This window comes from Marmota flaviventris, chromosome 2 (assembly GCF_047511675.1).
Source record: "Marmota flaviventris isolate mMarFla1 chromosome 2, mMarFla1.hap1, whole genome shotgun sequence".
NCBI classification, from domain to species: Eukaryota; Metazoa; Chordata; class Mammalia; order Rodentia; family Sciuridae; genus Marmota; species Marmota flaviventris.
In genome coordinates this window covers 180,279,058-180,302,063 of record NC_092499.1, presented here as the reverse complement: position 1 = coordinate 180,302,063, position 23,006 = coordinate 180,279,058, and the positions used below count along the sequence as shown (strand labels likewise).

The 23,006-nt window shown below is 34.2% G+C and overlaps 1 protein-coding gene across 4 annotated transcripts in view; it reads right to left on the bottom strand.

Annotated features, from left to right (window-relative positions):
- The window catches only part of Itch (itchy E3 ubiquitin protein ligase), a 123,954-nt gene that overhangs the window by 41,388 nt on the left and 59,560 nt on the right, over nt 1-23,006 (bottom strand). For 3 of the 4 annotated variants that reach the window (XM_071608854.1, XM_071608855.1, XM_071608856.1), the window contains 9 exons: nt 21,905-22,029; nt 20,981-21,118; nt 13,523-13,561; nt 12,534-12,579; nt 10,226-10,383; nt 7,929-8,118; nt 7,044-7,139; nt 5,382-5,556; nt 663-732 (listed from right to left, as the gene is read on the bottom strand). In XM_071608854.1, coding sequence (XP_071464955.1) covers nt 663-732; nt 5,382-5,556; nt 7,044-7,139; nt 7,929-8,118; nt 10,226-10,383; nt 12,534-12,579; nt 13,523-13,561; nt 20,981-21,118; nt 21,905-22,029 — 1,037 coding nt within the window. The remainder of the gene's footprint in view (nt 1-662; nt 733-5,381; nt 5,557-7,043; nt 7,140-7,928; nt 8,119-10,225; nt 10,384-12,533; nt 12,580-13,522; nt 13,562-20,980; nt 21,119-21,904; nt 22,030-23,006) is intronic. The other variant, XM_071608857.1, reaches the window with a different exon arrangement.

The following is a 23,006-nucleotide window of genomic DNA, read 5'->3' as shown; positions in this document are numbered from 1 at the left end:
GTACTCAGTGTGGCAATATTGGGAGGGAGTGAACCTTTAAGAGGCAGAGACCAGTGGGAAATGGTAAGGTCACTGGGAGTGTGCCTTTGGAAGGCATTTAAAGTCTCACTCTAACTTCCTGTCTTACCACATAATTACCCTCTCTCACATAACCTCCCACCATTATTATGCTATCTGACTTGAAGTCTTCACCAGAGCCAAGCAGAAGACTATGCCATGCCCTTGAACTTCTAGAACTATGAGCTAAAAAAAACCTTTCTTCCTTATAAAGTATCTACTTTCAAATATTTGATTATAATAAAAAAACAAAATAATAAAAGCATATAATCTTATGAATATTGACTTTGCTAAACATAATGCCTGTGTAGTCCACCCAGATTGCTGTTATCAGTATTCCATTCCCTTTTGATTGCTGAGTAATCAATATTTTTATAAACGTTAGAAGAGCAAAATAATTCTACATTCCAATAAAATTTTCTTACAACGAAAAAGTCAATTTACAACCTGAATAAAATTTAATGCTTATTTGGCACCATCAATTAAACAGATAGATGTACCTGAAAAGTCTCCCAGGTATTTACTCAAATAAGAGAGAATATCATCTATAAATACCTAATTTTTTAAAATGATAGAATGTAATGAAAAAAACTCATGGGACTTACCCCATCCAGGTGGCAAAGGACCAAGGGGATCAAATTCTTTATTTTGTGATGTAGTAAACAAATCTTGATTCTACAAAGAACCAAAAAAAAAGAAAGAAAGAAAGAAAAATTAAATTAAACAGATCATTTCAGAGCAAATATGAGTTGTCATTGAGTTCTAATACGCATTCTTTGGTAATGTGCAACATAACATTCTTACAGAGTTCACATCATAGGAAGTGCGATATGTTGTTTAATAAATACCAACATACAAAACACAAAACTTGGCAAACATCATGTAACATTTAAAATTATCTGAAATTGAAATACTACACAAATATATAATTCTCACCCCCCGTACGACCAAGTTTTTATCTTTTTTGCTGCAAATTTTACTATATTAGTAATATAAAATTTAGAAATGCATACCAATCCCCAAAAGTCAGTATAATACCAGTACCCAGAGTCATCAGATGGCTGAGAAAAATATTGTATATGTACTCAAAACCAGAAGATCACCAAAGAACATGAGACATAAAGAATTTTGAAAAGAGTTGGGAAGCAGAAAGACCAAGCTGCCAGATAAGTAAAAGAAAGAACTCCAACTGGAAGGTGCTAATGAGCCTCGAACTAAATGTATGGAAGACCTTAAAATTTTGTTTGTGATTATCACACTGGTGAACAGCATAGTTTGACTAGATAAAATAACCTTTGAAGGAGTCAACCTTTAGAAAAAAGAGAAGTAAAAGTCATATATTACAGGTTTAACGATTGTATTTTAATTTTAATGTATAATAGGCAATAATTTTGTGGTGATTCACTAAGACTCGATTAAGTCCTTTCCTCTTGAGTAGGACAAGACAAGTAAACAAATAATAGATTCTAATTGCTGTGTGTGTGTGTGTGTTGCTGGGGATTGAACCCAGGGCTTTGTGCACATGAGGCAAGCTCTAACTGTTTTGAAAATAATTTTACTATAGAAAAAAAAAAAAAAAGGGTAAGATATGACAATGAACTCCTTATACCCAGTACCAAGATTCAAGAGTTAGCAAGACTTTGCCACATTTCTTTATGTAACTTTTTTTCTTATACTTTGCTAAAGCAAAAATCAAACATCATTTCAGCCTACATATTTTAGTATGCCTTTCTAAAATTTGTGGATACATTCTTATGTAATCTCAAGATCATTATTACACCTCGCAAAATAGCAATGTTAAATTTTTAATGATCTAGTACTTAATACAAGTAAATGTCTGGTTGCTTATGTGTTAAAACCAGGATCCATTCAAAGTTCTAACACTACATTCAGTTGGGTTGGGTCTCTTACATCTCAATCTAGAGACCACTATATTTTTTAAATTTTTTTCTCCAGGTCACTGACCTATTACAGAAACTAGGTTAATTCCTAAGTTTAAAGAATAAGAAAGATATTGCACTTCTGATTTAACAGCTCTTGGCAAAGATATCGAGAACAAAACTTGTTACTCTTTATAGATGCAGTTATGAAAAGGATTTAAGAGTAGAAAGGCCATGTCATAGACTGGGTCTGAAAATTTTGGCATATGACAAACTGTTCTGATAATTCTTTAAAACACTAGTTTATTCCACTGGCTCTCCTTGGATAGATCAACTGGAAACATGCACCGTGAATACATAAGCCAGGAAAAATCATTACACAATGGTTCATCATCAGTCACATCAATTTTGAGCTTTAAAATGCTGAGTGTATGAAAATCTACTATCTTTTAACTAGGATCAGAATAGTAGTGACCAAAGACCACTTAATTCACCCAATAAACAGATTATTTCTTAGCAATAGCCCCCTTCTCACCAATTTCAAGTAGGTAATTAAAAATGTTAAATTCATTCAATTCACAACTTTGCTTTTTTTTAAATAAAAATATTTATTTATTTATTCTAATTTCAACTTTGCTTATTTTAAGGGTAAAATAAGCTGTTTAAATTCTATATGATTTATTAACACTATAAAAAAAAAGTAAGAATTTCAGAAAATTGGTCAGTTGTTTTTTGACAGGAGGGAGACGAACAGAGGTGATGAGGTATAAATTATAACTCAAAAAAAGTTTCAGGGGCTGTGGCTGTGGCTCAGTGGTAGAGCGCTCACCTAGCATGCGTGAGGCACTGGGTTCAATCCTCAGCACCACATAAAAATAAAATAAAGATATTGTGTTTACTAAAAAATAAATATATAAAAAAAAGTTTCAAGCCAGACACAATGGCAAATACCTATAATCCCAGTGACTTGGGAGGCTGATGTAGGAGGATCACAAGTTTGGGACCAGACTCAGTAACTAAGAGAGGCCCTCAGCAACTTTGGGAACCTGTCTCAAATATAAAAAAAAAATAAAATGGTCTGAGATGTAGCTAAGTGGTAAAGCAACCCTGGATTCAATTCCCAGTACCAAAAGAAAAAAAGAAGTTCCAAAGATTGTGAATTCTACATTGATTAAGTTTATAATAAGTCAGTATACATAGTAGGTACTCCAGAATTTTTAAAATCTAATCTTTAAAAAGATTGTTTTGAGGGCTGGTGCTGTGGCTCAGCAGTAGAGCTCTCATCTCACATGTGAGGCCCTGCGTTTGATCCTCAGCACCACATAAATAAAAAATAAAGGTATTGTGTCCACCTACAACTAAAAAAATATATTAAAAAAAAAAGATTTGTTTTGAGGGCTGGGGCTGGGGCTCAGTGGTAGAGCACTCACCTGGCACACATGAGCACTACATAAAAATAAAATAAAAGTATTGTGTCCATCTACAACCAAAAAATACATATTAAAAATTTAAAAAAAAAGATTGTTTTGAGCAGGTGTGCATGGGCACATGCCTGTAATTCCAGTGACCTGGGAGGCTGAGGTAGGAGGATCGCAAGTTCAAGGCTAACCTCAGCAATTTAGAGAGGCCCTGTTTCAAAATTACAAAAAATAAAAACAACAACAATAACAAAAATTCCACAATGTTTTGAAAGATTACGTACTACCAAAATGAGGTCAAGGGCACATTTACAGTTTTGGATATGAAGGAGAGAAGAGATGAGAAATAAAATTTCTAGGTATCTAATATGTGCCGAACACATTAAAAACTTTTATGGAATCCTAAAAAAATAAAAAAATAAACCAAAAAAATATTTGAAGCAATTAAATATGTATCTATTTTACATATAAAGTAAATGAGTCTTGATGAGGTTAAGTAACTTACTCAAAGTCATATAGAGAAAGTAACTGTGGAATCAGGATTCGAACCCAGATGTGTGTGACTGCAAAGCCCATGCATGATCTTTCCACTGGACACCCATGTGGAAACTAGTTTTAAAGAAGGCAGGCAAGCTAAGCATTCAAACCTAGAAGAAATGTGGCGAGGTATACCAAAGGTGATTATAACTTAGAAAGAAAGGAATATGTAAAATAGCCTAGAAAAAAAAATGAGTAAGATAGACAAGAATCAAAAATTAGTTTCACCTTTAAAACCACCAGTAAGGGGAATATTGTGACATATGTCTATTGGAAGTGACAGATAAAACTGTTATTCAAAAGAAAAATGTTTTAGTCTTAACTGGGGTGTGAAGGAAAGGCTTCTGATAAAGGTGAATTTGACTATGATAATAAGATCCAGAATGGGCAGGAATATAGAAAAAAGTAAAAAAAAGTTAAAGCCTAGTGAGGAATATGTAATGTGTTGTTTTACTCTGATGGATCTAACAGGGATACTACCAATGGCAGTGGAAGTGATGGCAATTGGGTCATCCTGTCTTGCAGTTTTACAGAGTTGGGTTTAGCATGTGCTAGGCAAACATTCTATCACTAAGCTACATCCCAACCCATTCTGTTTTATTTTGAGACAGGATCTCACTAAGTTGCCCAGGCTGGCCTAAAACTTGTGATTCTTTTGCCTCAGCCTCCAGAATAGCTGGGATAATAGACATGCACCATTGTAGATGGATGAGAATCAAATTTCTCAACAGATTATTTTCCTTTCCTCAAAGAAAAGATCTGTGATATTTTATTACTTGAGAGATTATAAAATAAGCAGCAAAGATCATACAGCAAAGAAAATATTAACATATTTTGGTGTACTTATCACTACTGTTATACCATTACTCTAAAGAGAAATATATAAAATTTAAACCATTTGTTTCCATAAAGGAAATGTCTCTATACTAAAAATAATGTATCTGTGAAGTCAGAAAAATATAATTAGTATAATCCTATAAGAAATCAAATTTATTCAGTTTCCCAGCGCATTAATTAATTTGTTAGGTAAACTTTACCTCTAAATGTTAAAAAAGGATTCAACTCCATTATGAATTCTACACAAAAACTTAAAGGTCAAGTTCTTTGAGATTCAAATCTTTAAATATTCTGCTAAGTTAAATGCAGAACTAAATTCAGAATTTTTAAAAAAAGATTCCTTTCAAACTACTTAGGTTTATTTTTACTATTCTTTTGTTCATGAATTTTAAGTTGTTCTCACTTTTTGTTTATTCTTGACATTAACAAACAGAAGGGGGATGAAACTCAGGAAATTACAGAAGGAAAGAATAGATCACATAAATAGAATAGTCCAGAGAAGGTCTTAAAATAATACCTATTAAGAGCAAAAACTGGGCTGCCCTTCTATTTGTACCTTCTTTTATAAGTGCTTTAAATGATAAGCAGAAAAGGTTTAAAAACTGAATACTTTTATCAGTCATAATAATCAACAAATCAATAGGTTTCTTACTCCATAAATGAATCTCTGGTTAAACTGCTGCATTGCTCCTTGAAGTTGACTACGTTGTAGCTGCCACTGTTCGTAGTTCCGGACAGATTCCAATGTTGGCCTCTGCCATGTTGTTGTTCTTGTGAAATGGTCAACATAATAAATGCGTCCCATATTGTCAACTCGCCGTTCCCAGCTAAATCAGAACAAAAACAAATTTCAGCAAATACTTGTAAAACAGATACAAGATTTTACCTTGAGAAAATATTGATTTTCCTGAATTCTTTCATATATTTTAAAGTAGTCTACAAGTAAACATAAAAGGAATGCTTCTAAAGGTTTAATTCTAAAAAAATTCTTAAAATTTATTAGTATTTTATTTATATATTTTTAGTTGTAGATGGACACAATACCTTTCTTTTATTTATTCATTTATTTTTATATGGTGCTAAGGATGGAACCCAGTGGCTCACACATGCTAGGCAAGTGCTCTGCCAATGAGCTACAACCCAGCAAAATGCAAGGTATATTGAGGCTGGGATTGTGGCTCAGAGGTAGCACACTTGCCTAGCATGTGTGAGGCATAGATTCCATTCGCAGCACCGCAAATAAATAAATAAATAAAGGTCTATCAACAATTGAAAAAAAAAAAAAAAATATATATATATATATATATATATATATTTAAAAAATGCAAGGCATCAGTGAGTAAGTCTCAAAGAGTCATTAAAAAAAAGTTCATTTTTTTTGCCAGAGAAATTTTACTGTTGTAATCACAAAAGAGACATGATTATATAGAGCTTTTCAAAGGTATCAAAAAGCACGTAGACACAGAATACAACTGATTTTTTTTTTACTTATATTTAATCAAGTTAATATTGATAGAGTAACTTGATTTCTACCTCCATGGTTGTTTAGGTTTGTCTTTCAATATTCTAATATTATAAATAACAAGATAATAAATAACCTTGATACAGCAAAATTTTTTCTTCTTTCGAATTATTTCTCTATGATAAATTTCCTAGGGAAAATTACTAAGGTTGCAGAGCTTCCTATAAGAAATTTACACTATACCAGCAGTGTTAGGAGGTAAAATTTCTCACACTTGACATTATCTGCTAATTTAATAAGCAAAATAGTACCTTTGAGATGTGCATTTCTTTAAAACTGCTAGCAAGGTTAAATATTTTTTCATGTTTGGTATAGACTTTTCTCTGGATTAAAATATATTTTCTCTGGATTACAATATATTTTCTTCCAGTTAAGTGCTTAACATTGTGTGTTACTATATCCTTAACATTCTCAACTATTTTACAATTATTTAATTACTATCTGTTAAATTTTTATCTGATAGGGACTGTATCTTAATATATAAGAGTTGCAATTTTATTCTATATAAATAATTACTCTTGAAGAAACTAATCTTCTAAAGCTTTGTGGCTCTGAGCCAGGTAAACAGTTCAGACAGGAAAATTTGAAGAAAAATAACTATGAACTCTTTAGGTGGAAAATGGGTGAAAATAAAAATAATTCTCTGAATCAACTCTCTAGTTTTCTTCTTTCTAGTTAGCACCTACCACAGAACAAAGAGGACAGAGAAAGAACTGACAGGAAGAGGAAATATAGGAATGAAGGGAAGATTGAGTACAGGTATAATCCATACTTCTGAATGAACACACTTACCCAGGAGGTAGAGGCTCAGGTCTATCCCACGTTGTTCTTTTTTCAACATGATCTACATAATAAACTCGCCCATGCTGGTTCACTCTTTGCTCCCAACTTAAACACAAAATTAAAAAGATTGGTAGGTAGGGCACTTGTGTGAGTAAGTTTGGCTTTTCAATGCTGTCACTGCCTTTTGCCCTTAAATGACCATTTTATAGAACTGAGGAAAATAAGCATGTTAGTTGTTAAAGAAATATGATAGAAATAAAATAAAGTCAAAAAATGACATTTTCTGAGGGTGGCATATAATAGATGAGATTTATTCTACATACGTGTCTGCTCTAGAAGAGGACTTGTTTTTCTCTGTTTTTTATTTGTGGCTCAATGGTTGTGAGCCACAACCCCAGCCCTAATTTTGCATTTTATTTAGAGACAGGGTCTTACTAAATTGCTTAGTGCCTCATTTTTGCTGAGGCTGGCTTTGAACTCATGATTTTCCTGCCTCAGCCTCCCAAATCGCTGGGATTACAGGCGTGCGCCACTGCACCCTGCTAGACTTGTCTTTCTCAAGAAGCTGGAGGTCGGACTATTTAGACCAAAGTCACTCTCAATCTGATCAGGTTATACTCAGGACCTGAGTGAAAAAGAATGCTATGATTAATGTTATGAAATCTTTCATGTTTGGTACAGACTTCAATTAAAGAAAAAAAAAATCATCTACTTTTCCTTGAATAAAAGTAGCAAATTTCTAATGTGGTGAGCTTTTTAAAATTCCAGACTCCACCAAAATCTGTAACAATTGCTTAAAGACAGTTACTGAAAAAAATGTAGCATTATTTTCTTTATTAATGAGACATGCAAGATCCTAAAGAAAATAAATGTTAACCAAAAAAAGTTACTTACCCAGGTGGTAGGGGAGCTTGAGTTACAGGATTCAATGGCCTAGGACCTGAGCCTCCAGATATAGTAAGAGGAATTATTAATCCAGATGTTGCTCCTTCAGATGTATTTGTATTTGTATTTGTTGGTGGCAGAGAACCTGTACTAGATCCATCACTTTCAGAAGTGGTAGATGGTGAACCATTGACAGATGCTACAGAAGATTTAGGAAAAAATAGGAAAAGAATACTCTCTTAATTTAAATATCAGGATAAAATTTTAGTTTAAAAAATAAAAAGGTATTTGACAAAATATTAAGATGCAGGTACGCAGGTGAAAATTACTTGAAGAAAATAATGAGAACTAGACAATGTTGCCCCTTAAAAGCCTTGTTTATAACTTCTTTTTTTTAAAAAAAAATTTATAGTTGTAGATGGACAGAATGCCTTTATTTTATTGCTTATTTTTATGTGGTGCTGAGGATCGAACCCAGTGCCTCATGCATGCTAGGCAAGCACTCTGCCACTGAGCTACAGCCCCAGCCCCTTGTTTATAACTTCTTAACTCCCATCAACCCTGTCTCATTATTAATTACAAGACATAGATTCTGACTTCATAAAATCAAAAGAAATAAAAATATTTACTTATTTACTTGGCAGAGTGCTCTACCACTGAACTACATCCCAAGCCTTTTCTTTTTATATGTATTTTGAGACAGTGTCTTTCTAAGTTGCTGAACTTGAACTTGTGAACCTCCTGCTTCAGGCTTCTGAGTAGCTGGAATTACAGGCATGTCACCAATGCACATAATAGGCAAGTGCTCCACCAATTAAATAGAATCATCTAGAAAAGCATTAATATTCCTTGGTATTATAAGTTTGTTTAGTAATTCTTTAGATCCTTAACTGTCTTTTCTATAATACCATTACAGATTAGCGATTACTTTTTTTAATGCTAGCTGTAAAATGAATGATCTGATAAACAATAGTATTCTTACAAATTTTTTTCTGGGGTTGGGGGTACTAGGGATTGAACCCAGGGGTGCTTTACCACTGATTTATATCCATAGCCCTTTGCACTTTTTATTTTAAGAGATGGTGCCACTAAGTTGTTTAGGGTCTTGCTAAGTTGCTTTGAACTTGAAATCCTCCTTCAGCCTCCCAAGTGGCTGGGATTATAGGCATGTGCCATTGATCTGGTTTACTAATGTTAAAAAAAAAAACAAAAACAAACAAACAAAAAAAACATTTATTTTTTAGTTGTAGGTTGACACAATACCTTTATTTTATTTTATTTTTTAATGTGGTGCTGAGGATCAAACCCAGTGCCTCACACATATTAGGCAAGTGTTCTACCTCTGAGCCACAACCCCAGCCCTACAAATATTTTTGAGCACTTACTACATTTTCAAGAAATATTTGTTGACAAAGCAATTTCTGGAGAAAATTATCAATATTATAACAAAAGGCATATCACTTTAAAGACCTGGATTATATTGTTAATACAACTATCTATGAAGAAAGGGATGACATAATCGAACACAAACTCATTTAATGAAATGATTTGTGGATAACCAATCTACTTTTCTAACAATATTTGGTTTATTATTTTGCATTCCCTACCCATGCTGTAGCAGAGGGAAATAATTAAAGATGATATTAAAGATAGATCTATAGATATTTATATCGTTACTATATGAAATATGTTCATTTGTATTTTCACCTTAAAATCTGATTATCATTTACCTTTGTTGGGTTACTTGCCATTTATGAATTGTCCCATTAAAGGATAGAGGGTACAAGCAACCAGATTCTTAACTGTTTATAGACAGACATGTTGGCACAAACCTATAATCCCATCTACTCAAAGGAGGTTTAGGCATGAGAATTGCACGTGTGAGGCCACCCTGGGCAACTTAGCAAGACCTTCTCCTAAAATAAAAAATAAAAAGGGCTGGGTATATATAGCCCAGTGATTAAGTGCCCTTGATTCAAGCCCCAATACCAGGGGATTTACAAAAAAAAAAAAAAAAAAGACATACTTAGTCACAGTTACAAAAGTTCAACCAACTGTCCATACTTTATACTGTGCACATATGATTTTTATTCTCTACACAGCACTTAGTAACATCACTCCTGGAAGAAAAACTTAAGGAAAAGGTACTTCTTGGTTACATATAGAAAGATCACACTTGGCCAAAATCATAAATGTAAAAAGGTAGCCAAGTAACTAACCTAAAAGATCTTCAAAATTTACCTGAGGATCAACTCCCAATTAGAACATACTTTACAAAAAAAAGTATTTAGATCTAGAATACACACCTGGTCTACGTGGGGTGGGTGGAGGTGGTCGTGAAGGTCTTGGAGGTCTAGAAGGTTTAAAACCACCATTTGAAAGTGATGGAGAATTGTTCCCATTGACCCTTCTATTTTCACCAGACCCTCCATCCTCAGGGTCATCTGAACCACTTGTGTTCACTCTGGGTGGGGAGGGTAAAGAAGGAAAGGAGGAGAAGCAATTTAAAAATCAGCTTGGAATCTACTTGGTCTTGCAATAATCTAAGGCACTAACCTGAGTTTTTTCAAACAGCCTGTTTTCCTAGCTTATTAATCTAAAATCACATTCTTTTCTGCAGCTTTTGAGTGTTAATACTCCATCTTTAAAAAATTTTTTTCAACTTATGTTGTTTGTAATCTTGTATTTCTACTTCTAATCATCTCTTCTTTAATTTTTCTTCTTCCTCCCACTCACTAAATATACACTGCTATGATTCTGTTCTTTCCCTCCTTTTTCTTCTCCAGATTTGCCCCTAGGATCTCAAATTACATGATTTCCACAATTATCTATGAGAATGATTCCCAAATCAGAATTTCTAGTTTTTTTCTCACTCCCATTCCGGTATCAAATTATCAACTAAACACAAATCTAGAATAACTCTCCAATCCAAAAGGAGGAGAACTGCCTCCTATCCTCCCAGATAATTTTAATTTTCTTTTTCCTATGACTCTTGACACAGGTACTTAGGAAGCTGAAGCAGGAGGATCTCAAATTCAAGGGCAGCCTAGGAAATCTAGCAAGACCCTGTCTCAAAATAAAATTTAAAAAGGGATAGGGATGTAGCTCAGCAATAGGCTCTATGTAAGGTCCTGGTTTCAATTCTTAGTATTGGAAAAAAAAGTTTTCTTGTGATCTACAGATATATTTATGTAATTTTTATTTTAGTTTTTTAATTTTGGCACCAGGGATTGAACCCAGAGGCGTTCAACCACTGAGCCATATCTCCAGCCTTTTTTGTTTTACTTTCAGATAGGGTCTCGCTGAGTTAGTTAGGGCCTCGCTGAGTTGCGGAGGCTGGTTTTGAACTTGCAACTCTCCTGCCTCAGCCTCCCAAGCAGTTGGGATTACACCATGCCTGGCTATTTATGTAATTTTAAAAACCTTTTCTATTGCTTTTTCTGGCAAGGAGTTACTACTATTCCTAAATATTCTACCTCTTGGCTGGGGATGTGGCTCAGTGGTAGAGTGCCTGCCTACCATGTGTGCCAGGCTCTGGGTTTGATCCTCAGCACAGCAAAAAGAAAAAAAAAAAATACATCCACTTCTACTGATATTAGTATAGGACACGATTCTTGTCAGAAATGAATCTATAAAGGTAGATTTCTATTTAGTAACTACTTTATAAACTTTGGTTTTCCTAACCTTGGTAAATTGAAATAAAAAATATTTCATTATGAAAATTTCTATATATCACAAAAGTAGAAAGACTAATGCAACAAACTCCCATGTACCCATCAATCCAGCTTCAACATTTTGTTCTATTGCTTCACCTATCTTCCTTTGCAGCATGTGACACAAAAGCATCACCTTATTTTAGATAATTTCCCCTTATGATCTGTGATGATACTTATCTGGTTCTCCCATTCTGACTACTCTCTGTTTCATCTTCTCGCCCACTGCATAACCAATTTGGGAAAAACAAAGATTCCAAAGGAATTTTATAATCACTGCACACTGTATTTAAGATATGTTGCTTACAGCTTTAAGAGTAGGGTCATTTCCTTTCCTAATTTTTCTCCCATTATCAGTTTCCAGAATAACTAATGAACAAAGTTTGTTAAATCAATTAACATGATCCAAGGTTTTCAACACATCGTATGCCCAAACCTACAGTCAGACAGACATAAAAAAGTACTGAACCTAGGCTAATAGCAAACAGATGGTACAAGTCTCTGCCCCTTCTAATGATGGCCCACAAGATACCACACAGCTAGTGATGACTTTCACACATTTGCAGAATTCCTACTCCAGCTTTCCTGGGACAAAAAAAAAGCCTAGTGGCTGACTGATAACCCTGGGATTCAGAACTCCTGCCTTTTGAAGGTATCAATCTATTCACTTTCTTCAAACTAAAGGAAATAAACAATTTGTTTATCTCTGGCCTCCCCTAGACAGCTGCAATCAGATAAACTATGCAATATTTCACAAATATTTCCTTTCTTCCCTTGAATCTTGAACCCTTTTCGACATCATTCTTATATCAGTGTGAAACTGAAGTTTTAATGAATCTACATTAATTTTCCCTCTATCCTTCCTTCTGCATTCTGTGGTAGGCAATCAGTGAACTCTTACCTCGTTTCATCCTTGGATCTGGAGCCATCATCATTCTGTGAAGTACCTTTAACATCAATAAAATTTAAATAGAAAGTAAATTTCAAGACAGTAGATTTTGATGTTCTTTTTCTAAATATGCCATGTGAGCAAAGCCTTTTATTACATCATTTTAGTACAGAACTAACTCCATGAGTTTTTTGCTTTCGTTTTTGGTGAGTGCCTTGTGCATACTAGGCAAGCACTGTACTACTGAGCTATATCCCTAGCCCCAACACCAGTTTTGAAGGAAAATATAATAGGTGTTCATATGATTGAAAGACGTTTTACCAAAATTTTATACAGATGTTCATCATTATGTGTAACAGATGTTAACAGTGAAGGTATATTTCTCATGAACTATGTCTGCCTTTTTTGAAATATATACTTGACTCCAATTCAAACCTAGTATTTAGCCATCTCTTGTATCTCAAATACCTCAAGAAAAGCACACTGATCACAGTAGGATGATTCATAAACAAGATTCTGAAAATAGAAAACCAGTACAACTTCTATCTCATGCAGGGCCCTGGAGAAGAACTTCAAAAATAGGAAAGGCATAGATAAGTTTCAAAGTAGACAAAATGAATGCCATGATGTCCATGTTTTATTCCCATTTTATGTGTGGAAAATATACCCAGAATTCTGTCAGGGCTCATGTACTTCAAGTGCTAGAGGTAGGCTCAATGATAGCAGAATGCAGACAGTGAAGAAGGAGAAATAAACTATAAAATGTAGAAACAAGAAATCAGGTTCAACAATTTGGGTCCAACTGGTGAAGAACAATACTCCCTAGATGAAATCATGTAAAATTACTACATTACACTAGAGTATATTAATGGATTAATTAATTAAAAGATGCTGAGTCACAACCACATTATACCATTTTGAGCGAGATTGGCAAGTATCTAATTCAGCCTAGAAATATAAATTTTAGGGCTGGGGGTGTACATTACTGGTAGAGAGCTCACCTAGCACATATAAGGCACCACTGGGTTCCATCATCAGCACTGCAAAGAAAGAAAGAAAGGAAGAAAGGAAGGAAGGTATTGTGTCCGTCTACAACTAAAAAAAAATTTTTTTAAAGAAATATTTTTATATTATCCCCAGTATTCCCTAAAATGGCTAATAAATGGGACATCAGTAAGAAATCAGTCAACCAGTATTTTGCTCCTCTCAAAATCAAGATAATCACCTAGAATAACCTATTTAAATGTACAAATAACTGCTACTTCAAAACTTCCTCATTTATTACAGTGAAGCATAGTTAACTACAGGTTCTAATGCCAAACTGTGTGAATTTGTATCCTAGATTCACCATGTACTAACTCTGTGACCTTAAAAAAAAGTATATTTGGCTTTTCTTTGCCTTTTTTTTCATGTATAACATGGGGATAGCGCTGGGGATGTGGCTCAGTGGGAAAACACTTGCCTAGCATGCACAAAGCTGTGGGTTCAATCCCCAGCACTGCAAAAAATAAAAAATAAAATAAAATGGGGATAATGATGACACCTACATTATAGTGTAGACATGAGCATTAAACATATATACATTTAGAATAGTATTAGCACATAAGCAATAACTTATCAAAATTTGTATCTCATTAGCCAAGTTTTAAAAAATTTAATAAAAATGGCCCTTGTTATTTCACTTCAATATGGGGGTAAACCATAACTACTGCATTTTGACATATTATACATACATGGAATATAACATATTCCAATAAGGATCCCATTCTTGCAATTGAACATGATGTGAAGTTTTAATGTACAGTTCTGGATCCTGGATAAAGCAGTGTAACACATTGTCCTTATTTCCTGGATGCCTAGCAATCTCAAAAACAAATAAACAAAAAAACTAAACTGATGTATCAGATGCAGTAAGCAAATGTAAAAAACAGGGTTACCGTGGGGGCAATTATCAGTTCTGAAATGGATTAGAAAGCCTTGGGCAGCAGCAAGGTGGGGGCACTGCACCACAGATTGTCACAATAGGCTGGAGACCCTGGAAAGGAGCTAGTGTTTCCAAATCTGTGGGACATCCTGGCACCTAGCAGAAACCAAAAAATTTTCTTGGTACAAACAATTCCCAATTTAGGATCTTAAGATTTCAAGAGACTAAGAGAAAACATAAACTTGCAATCAAAGAACAGCAAACAGGCTGGGCGCAGTGGTGCGTGCCTGTAATCCCAGCAGCTCAGAAGGCTGAGGTAGGAGGATCACAAGTTCAAAGCCAGCCTCAGCAAAAGTGAGGCACTAAGCAACTCAGTGAGACCCTGTCTCTAAATAAATACAAAACAGGGCTGGGGATGTGGCTCAGTGGTCGAGTGTCCCTGAGCTCAATACCCAGTACCCCCCCCCCCCAAAAAAAAAAAAAGAACAGCAAACAAATGAGCACATGAAGGAAAGACATAAAATTATTTATACTCCCAAAGATTTCAGATGCTGGAATTATCAAATGGAGAATGTAGAGAAAAACTGTGTATCAAAAGTGAGGCACTGGGTTTGATACCCAGCAGCACATTAAAAAAAACTAAATAAACAAAATAAAGATATTGTGTCCATCTACAAACAAATATATTTTTAAAATAAATAAATAAAAATTAATGAGAAATGAGAAACAATTAAAAACGAACATCTGTAATTCTACTCCTAGATCTACACCCAAGAGAAACGAAAACATATGCCCATACAGAAACTTGTACCAAAATGTTAATAGCAGCATTTTATACAAATAAACATAGCCAAAGGGAAAAAAGCTAAATGTCCATCAATGGATGAATAAACAGATACACACAACAGAATATTAAATATATATACATATACATAAAAAGAAAATACTAATCATGATACAACTCAGAACTTAAAATTCTCATACTAAGAATCCATTCATGAAAAGTCAATTATAGTTCCTTACTACAACAGGCAAATCCATAGAGACTTCTAGAAAGCAAGTTGGTACCAGAGGTTAGAGGAAGAAGTGAATTAATTCTTTTTCTGAGATTCTAGTTTTGAAACATTGTAGTATTGTGAATGCACTACCACTGAACTGTATACTTCACAATGGTTAACTGTATGACAAAGAATCAAAATTAAAAAGGAACGGAACATATACATTTAGAACCATATTCTAAAACCTATTCCTAAATACACCTGAAGTTGGGCTGGGGCTGGGGCTCAACGGTAGAGCACTCATCTCGCATGTGTGAGGCCCTGGGTTGGATCATCAGCACCACATAAAGATGCATAAAATAAAGGTATTATGTCCACCTACAAGTAAATACATATATATATATATATATATATATATATATATAAAATAAATACACCTGAAGCATACATGGCAAAGAATAAAGATCTTCACAAGAATATGTTCCTATTCTATAATCATGAATTTTAAAATAAAATGGATTTTTCTTTCTCTTTAGGAAAAAAAAAAAAAAGATAAATAAGAAGTTCATATGTGAGCTCTTACAGATACAAACAACTGCCCACAATCTGTTAATTTAGATATCAGGGCTACAAAAATAAGCAAATTAATAAAAGACCTCTTCCTATAGACTCATAAAAACAGATTAATTCTATACTTAAGTGGAGGAAAACACTAGGACAAATTATGTGGGTACTTTCCAAAATAGAGAAACAAGAAAAAATATCAATGGAAAGATAATAGAGATTCTTAGTGGGATATGAAACATTTTTCAGGGTTGGGGAACAGGGGAACACATAAAGCTCTCTAGTTTTTAAAGACAGCTTAAAGTAGGAAGAAAAGGGAAAAAAATGCTGAGTAAGTTTTGGTTTACTTGTAAAAGGTTTACTTATAAAACTGCCATTTTAAGAAGTTTATCCACCAAAAAGAAAGAACTAAAAATTTGTTTTTAAGTACCAAAAGAGAGAATATCATCACATTGAAAAAAATCCAAGCAGAGCCTGTTCATGCCTATAATCCCAGCTACTCAGGACATTGAGGCAGGAGGATTACAAATTTGAGGCCATTTGAGGCCATCCTTGGTTATTTAGCAAGACCCATCTTCCGCCCACAAAAAAGGCCCGGGACTATAGATCAGCGGTAGAGCTCTTAGCTAGCATGTTCAAGGTCCTGGGTTCAAGTCAGAGATGGGTTGAGAAAGGGAAAGAGAAAGAGAGAGAGAAAGAAAGGGAAGGAGGGAAGGAAGAAGAAAGTAAAGAGAGAGGGAGAAATGCAGGCAGAAAGAAAGAATGAGGGCTGGGGGTGTGGCTCAAGTGGTAGAGCGCTCGCCTGGCATGCATACGGCCCGGGTTCGATTCTCAGCACCACATACAAACAAAGATGTTGTGTCTGCTGAAAACTAAAAAATAAATATTAAAAAAATTCTCTCTCTCTCTCTCGGAAAAAAAAAAAAAAGAAAGAATGAAAGATTTAACCTAATCTTCACATTATAACTGAATATACAGCTAGTTATTATTTGGTGACATTTAATACCAAAATTCAGGCAATGATTTGCTTTTATAAATATTTAAAAATACACTGAAGAGCTGGGGATGTAGGTCAGTAGTATAATATTTATCTGGCATACTCAAGGCCCAGGATTTGATCCCCAACAATAACATACAATAATAATAAGTAAAAAATGGGGAATATTAAATCTGCCAGAATAGATCCCTCTCTCCCTTCCTTCCATACTGGGGATTTAACCCAAGGGCACTCTACCACTATGCTACACCCCAGACGTTTTATTTTAACAAGGTTTTACTAAATTGTCCATTCTGGCCTCAAATGGTTGTCATACAGTTAACCATTGTAAAAAATCCTCCCACGTCAGCCTCCAACCTCTCATGTGCCACTGAGCCGGGCTAAGGAGATTTCTTGTAAGAACCACCCTATGTGTTCTTTCTCAAAACAATTGTAAATAAGCATGGTCAAGAAAAAAACCCTAAAAATCTATAACATTTGAAAAATTATCAGAATATAAAAATAAATCACCTCACTTCAGTTCTTATAAAAATCAAACAATGCCCCATGCCAAAGATTTAATTTTTTAAAAATTACATTTTAGTTGTAGATGGACACAATACCTTTATTTATTATATTTATGTGATGCTGAGGATCAAACCCAGTGTCTCACATGTGCTAAGCAAGTGCTCTACCACTGAGCCAATACCCTAGCCACCCCCAAATTTAATTTTAGTACTAGACTCTAATTTTCACTTTGGACCTGTAGTTAAAAGTTACAGAAATGGAGGTAATCAAAGGATATAGGCAGTTCTCACCATATATGCTTGTGGCCCTTACTGGATGTTTTTTCTTATAACAACTCACAGTTTGATTTTAACAACTAGATTTAAAGTCCCTAGGGTACCAGGTGCAGTGGTTCACATCTGTAATTCCAGCTAGGGTACCAGGTGCAGTGGTTCACATCTGTAATTCCAGCTACTCATGAGATTGAAAGAGAAAGACCACAAATTTGAGGCCAGCCTGAACAACTTAGCAAGACCCCGTTTCAAAATAAAATTGTAAACGTCTAGGGATGTAGTTTGATGGTGAGAGTGCTTACTAGCTTGCATGAAGCCCTTGGTTCAATCCCAAATACCACAAAATAAAGTTCCTAGGATTTTAAGTAAGAAACAAAAGGTGTATTTAAAAAGGCAGTAGCTAGGTACAGTGACACATACCTGCAATCCCAGAAACTTGGGAGCGTGAGGCAGAAGGATCACAATTTCAAGGCCAGTCTGGACAATTTAGCAAGACCCTCAGTAATCTAATGAGACTCTGTCTCAAAATTAAAAACAAAAGAGGACTGGGGATATAGCTCAGTGGTAAAATGCCCCTAGGTTTAATTCCCAGTAGAAAGGAAGGGGGAGGGGAGAAAAGGAAGAAGGAAGACAAAGCAGTATCAATAAATGTGTTTCAGTCTTGACTCTATAATATTAGGTTGTATGGGAGTGGAAATACTACTTAAACTCTCAGAGGCTCACTTCCCTTATCTGTAAAATGTAGGCAATGCTTTACAAAGTTGAGATGGTTAATAAGAATATGTCAGCACAGTGTCCCTAACTATGGTAATCACTCAACAAATGGCAGCTATGATATCTGGCATCTCCAGTTCTAAAATCCACTGTGACTTCCCAATTAAAACCTCTCTTTACTTCAAAGAACAAGTTAACTTCTCACTGTCAACTGCTTTCCTATTTGAGAGGAAAAATTATAATACAGAAATGTCTATGTATGTAGAAAAAAATGGAAAAACTGCGAAATACATATGCAGTTAAGATTCTACTGTGAAACATGAAGACCAACAAGCTTTACTTTTGCCTGCTTACTATTCTTCATAAAAATATGAATACTGATAAGCTTTACTTTTGCATTAATAATTGTTTCAACTACTAGGGGGAAAACTTATTAGGAAGCAATAAATACCAAGGTTTAGGGCAGTTTAACTATGAAATTTAAGTTGTATTGTATCTTCCAGACTTTCAACTTACATAAAGAAAAATATTTCCTGTGAACACTAATCAATTAAAGTGTCAATTCTGAAGCAGTATAACCATTAGAAATTTCCATACAACTTCATTAACGTTAAAGAACCCAGTCTGGGGGTGCTGGGGTTGTGGCTCAGCAGTAGAGCACTAGCCTACCACATGAGAGGCCCTGGGTTCAATCCTCAGCACCACATAAAAATAAATAAATAAAATAAAGGTATTGGGTCAGACTACAACTAAACAATAAATATTAAACAAATAAATAAACAAACAAACAAACAAACAAAAACAGTCTGGAAGATACCTCAGGACTATCTTGAAAGTCCTGCTACGAAAAAAACTTGTGAGAGAGGACATAGGACATCCTCCACTGCAAGAATAAAAGCATTTGATAACCAAAATATGTTTTATAATCTAGTTCTACGTAAACAAAGATATCTAAGACAGATTAATCAAAGAAACCATTAATCTGCTCTCAGCCTTAGAGCCTCTCAAATTTATATTTCAAGTGAAAATAAACTTGGCAAATTACTAAGTGTCAGAAGTATCTGTTAGGAACTACTAGCATTTGCTATTAAAATGCTCAGGTGCCACCGGAAACTTCTTACATTGCTTATATTTATTCCCTTTTAACACAAACCAGAAAATCATAAATTATAAGATTTACCAACTTACATATAATAAATCAGTTTTGTGATTATAGTAACATGCAACTTACAGAAATAGAAAAGGAATGGCAAATGGATTGTACTGGCTGTCTGGAAGAACACTAAGAAGAACCTGGAGTCATTTTTTAAACTCAACCAGACAATGCTACAGAAAACAAACAATGTTTGCTACTAGGAATGGAGGAAATGAATATGTCATCAACCATACTATATTAACTACCCTCATTGGCATACAGAATAAATATTTAATAAATCAATTCACTACTCACAGGGCCAGCAGAGATTCAACTTTTATTCAACTAGCTTTCAAATTACAGAAAAATACAAATGCTTTTTACTTAAAGAAACAATGCAGTAGCTGGGCACAGTTGTACATGCCTATAATTCCAGAGACTTGGGAAGCTGAGACAGGAGGACAGTGAGTTCAAAGCCAGCCTCAGCAACTTAGTGAGACGGAGACCCTGCCTCAAAATAAAACATAAAAGGGGCTGGGAACGTAGCTTAGTGGTTAAGTGCCCTGGGGTTCAATCCTGAAAGAAAGAGGAAGGAAGGAAGGAAGGAAGGAAGGAAGGAAGGGAGGGAGGGAGGGAGGGAGGGAGGGAAATGAAGAGAAGAGAAAAGAAAAGAAAAGAAAAGAAACAATGAACTAAAGCTGGGCATGCCAGCAGATGCCTATAATCCCAACAGCTCGGGAGGCTGAGACAGGAGGATCCTGAGTTCCAAGCCAGCCTGGGCAACTTAATGAGACCCTATCTTGAAATAAAAAGGGCTGGGATTCAGCTCAGTGTCAGAGCAAACCTTGTTTAAATCTGTAGCACCATCAAGAAAAAAAAATCATTAAAAAAACAAATGTTTAAAGTGATCAGTATCTATTTTTTTTTCTGAATATTTATTTATTTAGTTAGTTTTAGGTGGACACAATATCTTTATTTTACATTTATGTGGTGCTGAGGATCGAACCCAGTGCCTCATGCATGCTACACGAGCACTCTACCACTGAGGCAAAAGCCCAGCCCCATCAGTATCTATTTTTTAAAAAGGAAATCATATCATTTCTTTCTTCTGAAAAAGAATAGCAATGACTCCATGCAGCATACTACAGTGACTATTTTATGTCAGAAGACTCATGAAAGATCTTGAACAGGGCTGGGGCTGGGGCTCAGCAGTAGCACACTTTCCTGGCATGTGTGAGGCACTGGGTATGATTCTCAGCACCATGTATAAATAAATAAAATACAGGTCTATCAATATCTTAAAAAAAAAAAATTTTTTTTAAATCTTAAACAAAAAGTGATCACTTACTTTCTGAACATGTAGTTTCACCATTAGTGACAACTTCAGCTTCTAACTGCAGCCCATCAAGACAAATTGACAAGTCTCCCATTGTCTCTGTTGGCTCTTTGTCACCTGCAAGCTGCAAAGTCACAATCACTTCTTCAACTGAAAGAGAATAAAATTATAGAAAAATGATTATTTTTTCTTTTAAACCATCTTAACTGTTAAAAATCTAATATCAGAAAAAACTCCATATGTATTTAAATTGTTTTGCTATGCTTCACCCAAAGTTTGAGGCCTTTTGACATCAAAACATTGTATTTTAAAAAGAGACAAAATTTGCTAATGTTTAATATCCATAATGTAAAATATTTAAAATCTCACTAATTTCACTTATATTCATTTCACCCTTTTAAGATGAAAAATAAGATTATTTAGCAATATATACCTGTATTATATTAAATGAAAACAGAACTTGAGAATGGATTATATCTCATAAGCCCTATATAAGAAGAAAATTCTTTAAAGTGTATTTAAGCAGTCAATAGAAAAACTATGTTTTAAAATCATGATATTAAATAAATAAGCTATGAGTTTTATAAATGTAAATAAAACCACCACCACCTAAAATGAAATAAGCATTTTAAATAAGCATTGAGAAGTCTACCTATGTCTGTTACCTCCAAAATGACACATACTCTGAAGTGAGATTGTTTTTCCTTCACCTCTGCTCTAATTTTTTTTACTAAGTAAATATTTACTAAAAATTGTAGATGTAAAATGAATACAAAAACCAACTATTAGACAAACCATTTAAAATGCTTTAAATAGTTCAAGATTCATCCTGTATTAACCCAATAACCAACATGAGTTCTTCACATATTTGACATACAAATTTCTTCCAGAAAAACAAACAGCTAAGCACAATTTCTATTATTTTTATATACATACGTTTCATATTGTTTGACTTTAATGTTTCATAAATATCTAATGCAGCAGTTCCCAATAAAACATCAGACTTCAGTGTCTGGTGACTCCACACTCGAAAATGTAATTTACTCACAGGGGTAACGATACTAAAAGTGAAAAAAGAGGGAAAATATTATTTTCATTAAATATCACAATGGGATCCTAAAGAAGTTACAATTAAGTTTTAATGTCTAAAGTCTTCTCATGCACCCCTTATAGTTTACTGTATAACCAATACTAACCTATGTTCTCTAATCTAATGAAAACTGTGTTTGAATAACTATGCTTGCACAGTTATTTTCACCTGTGGTTGAACTACAAGAGGAACTTCATGTACATACTGTCAACAAATCAAAACTGCTTATATACTGCAACAAACCATTAAGAAAGTGAATTTACTAAAACATCACATGGTATCCCACAAATATGTATAATTCTATCCCACAAATATATAATTCTTATGAGTCTATTTGAAAATTAAATAAATAAAATTTTATTTTTAAAGTGTGAATTTACAAATTAAGTCTTTATTTTGTCACAGCCTGCCAAGCTTGAAGTTGTTTCATTTACTCTTCATAGTAACTTTATGAGGTAGGAATTATCATTCCCATCTTTAGACACTGAAACTGATATTTAGAGGTTAAGCAAATTGCTCAAGGTTACACAGTAAATGGTAGAACTACATTTGAACAAAAGTCAACTATTAAAATTTATACTCAAAAGTTCCACATTATATTAGAGATACCAAGTTTCACATTGAGAGAGGCAAAGTGTCTAGGACAACTATCAAATATAGACTCACTCTTATCTTGCTAATATGAAACCAATAAAGAATGTACTTTATAATGGTATTTTCCAAAGAAAATGGGGTATCAGAATTGGAATAAACATAAAAACTATTTTAGAGTCAAAAAGTAGAAAATCGGGAGCATATCATAGTTCTTTCTATGGTTCAATTCTATAAACACAAATTCCAAAAATGTTTGAATTTCTTTATACTTCATTCTAAAATGTGATCAAATTTTGGGGTTAGAAGTCCACCTAGGCCTATTATTGCCATCATCATATTTCCACCATCATTTTA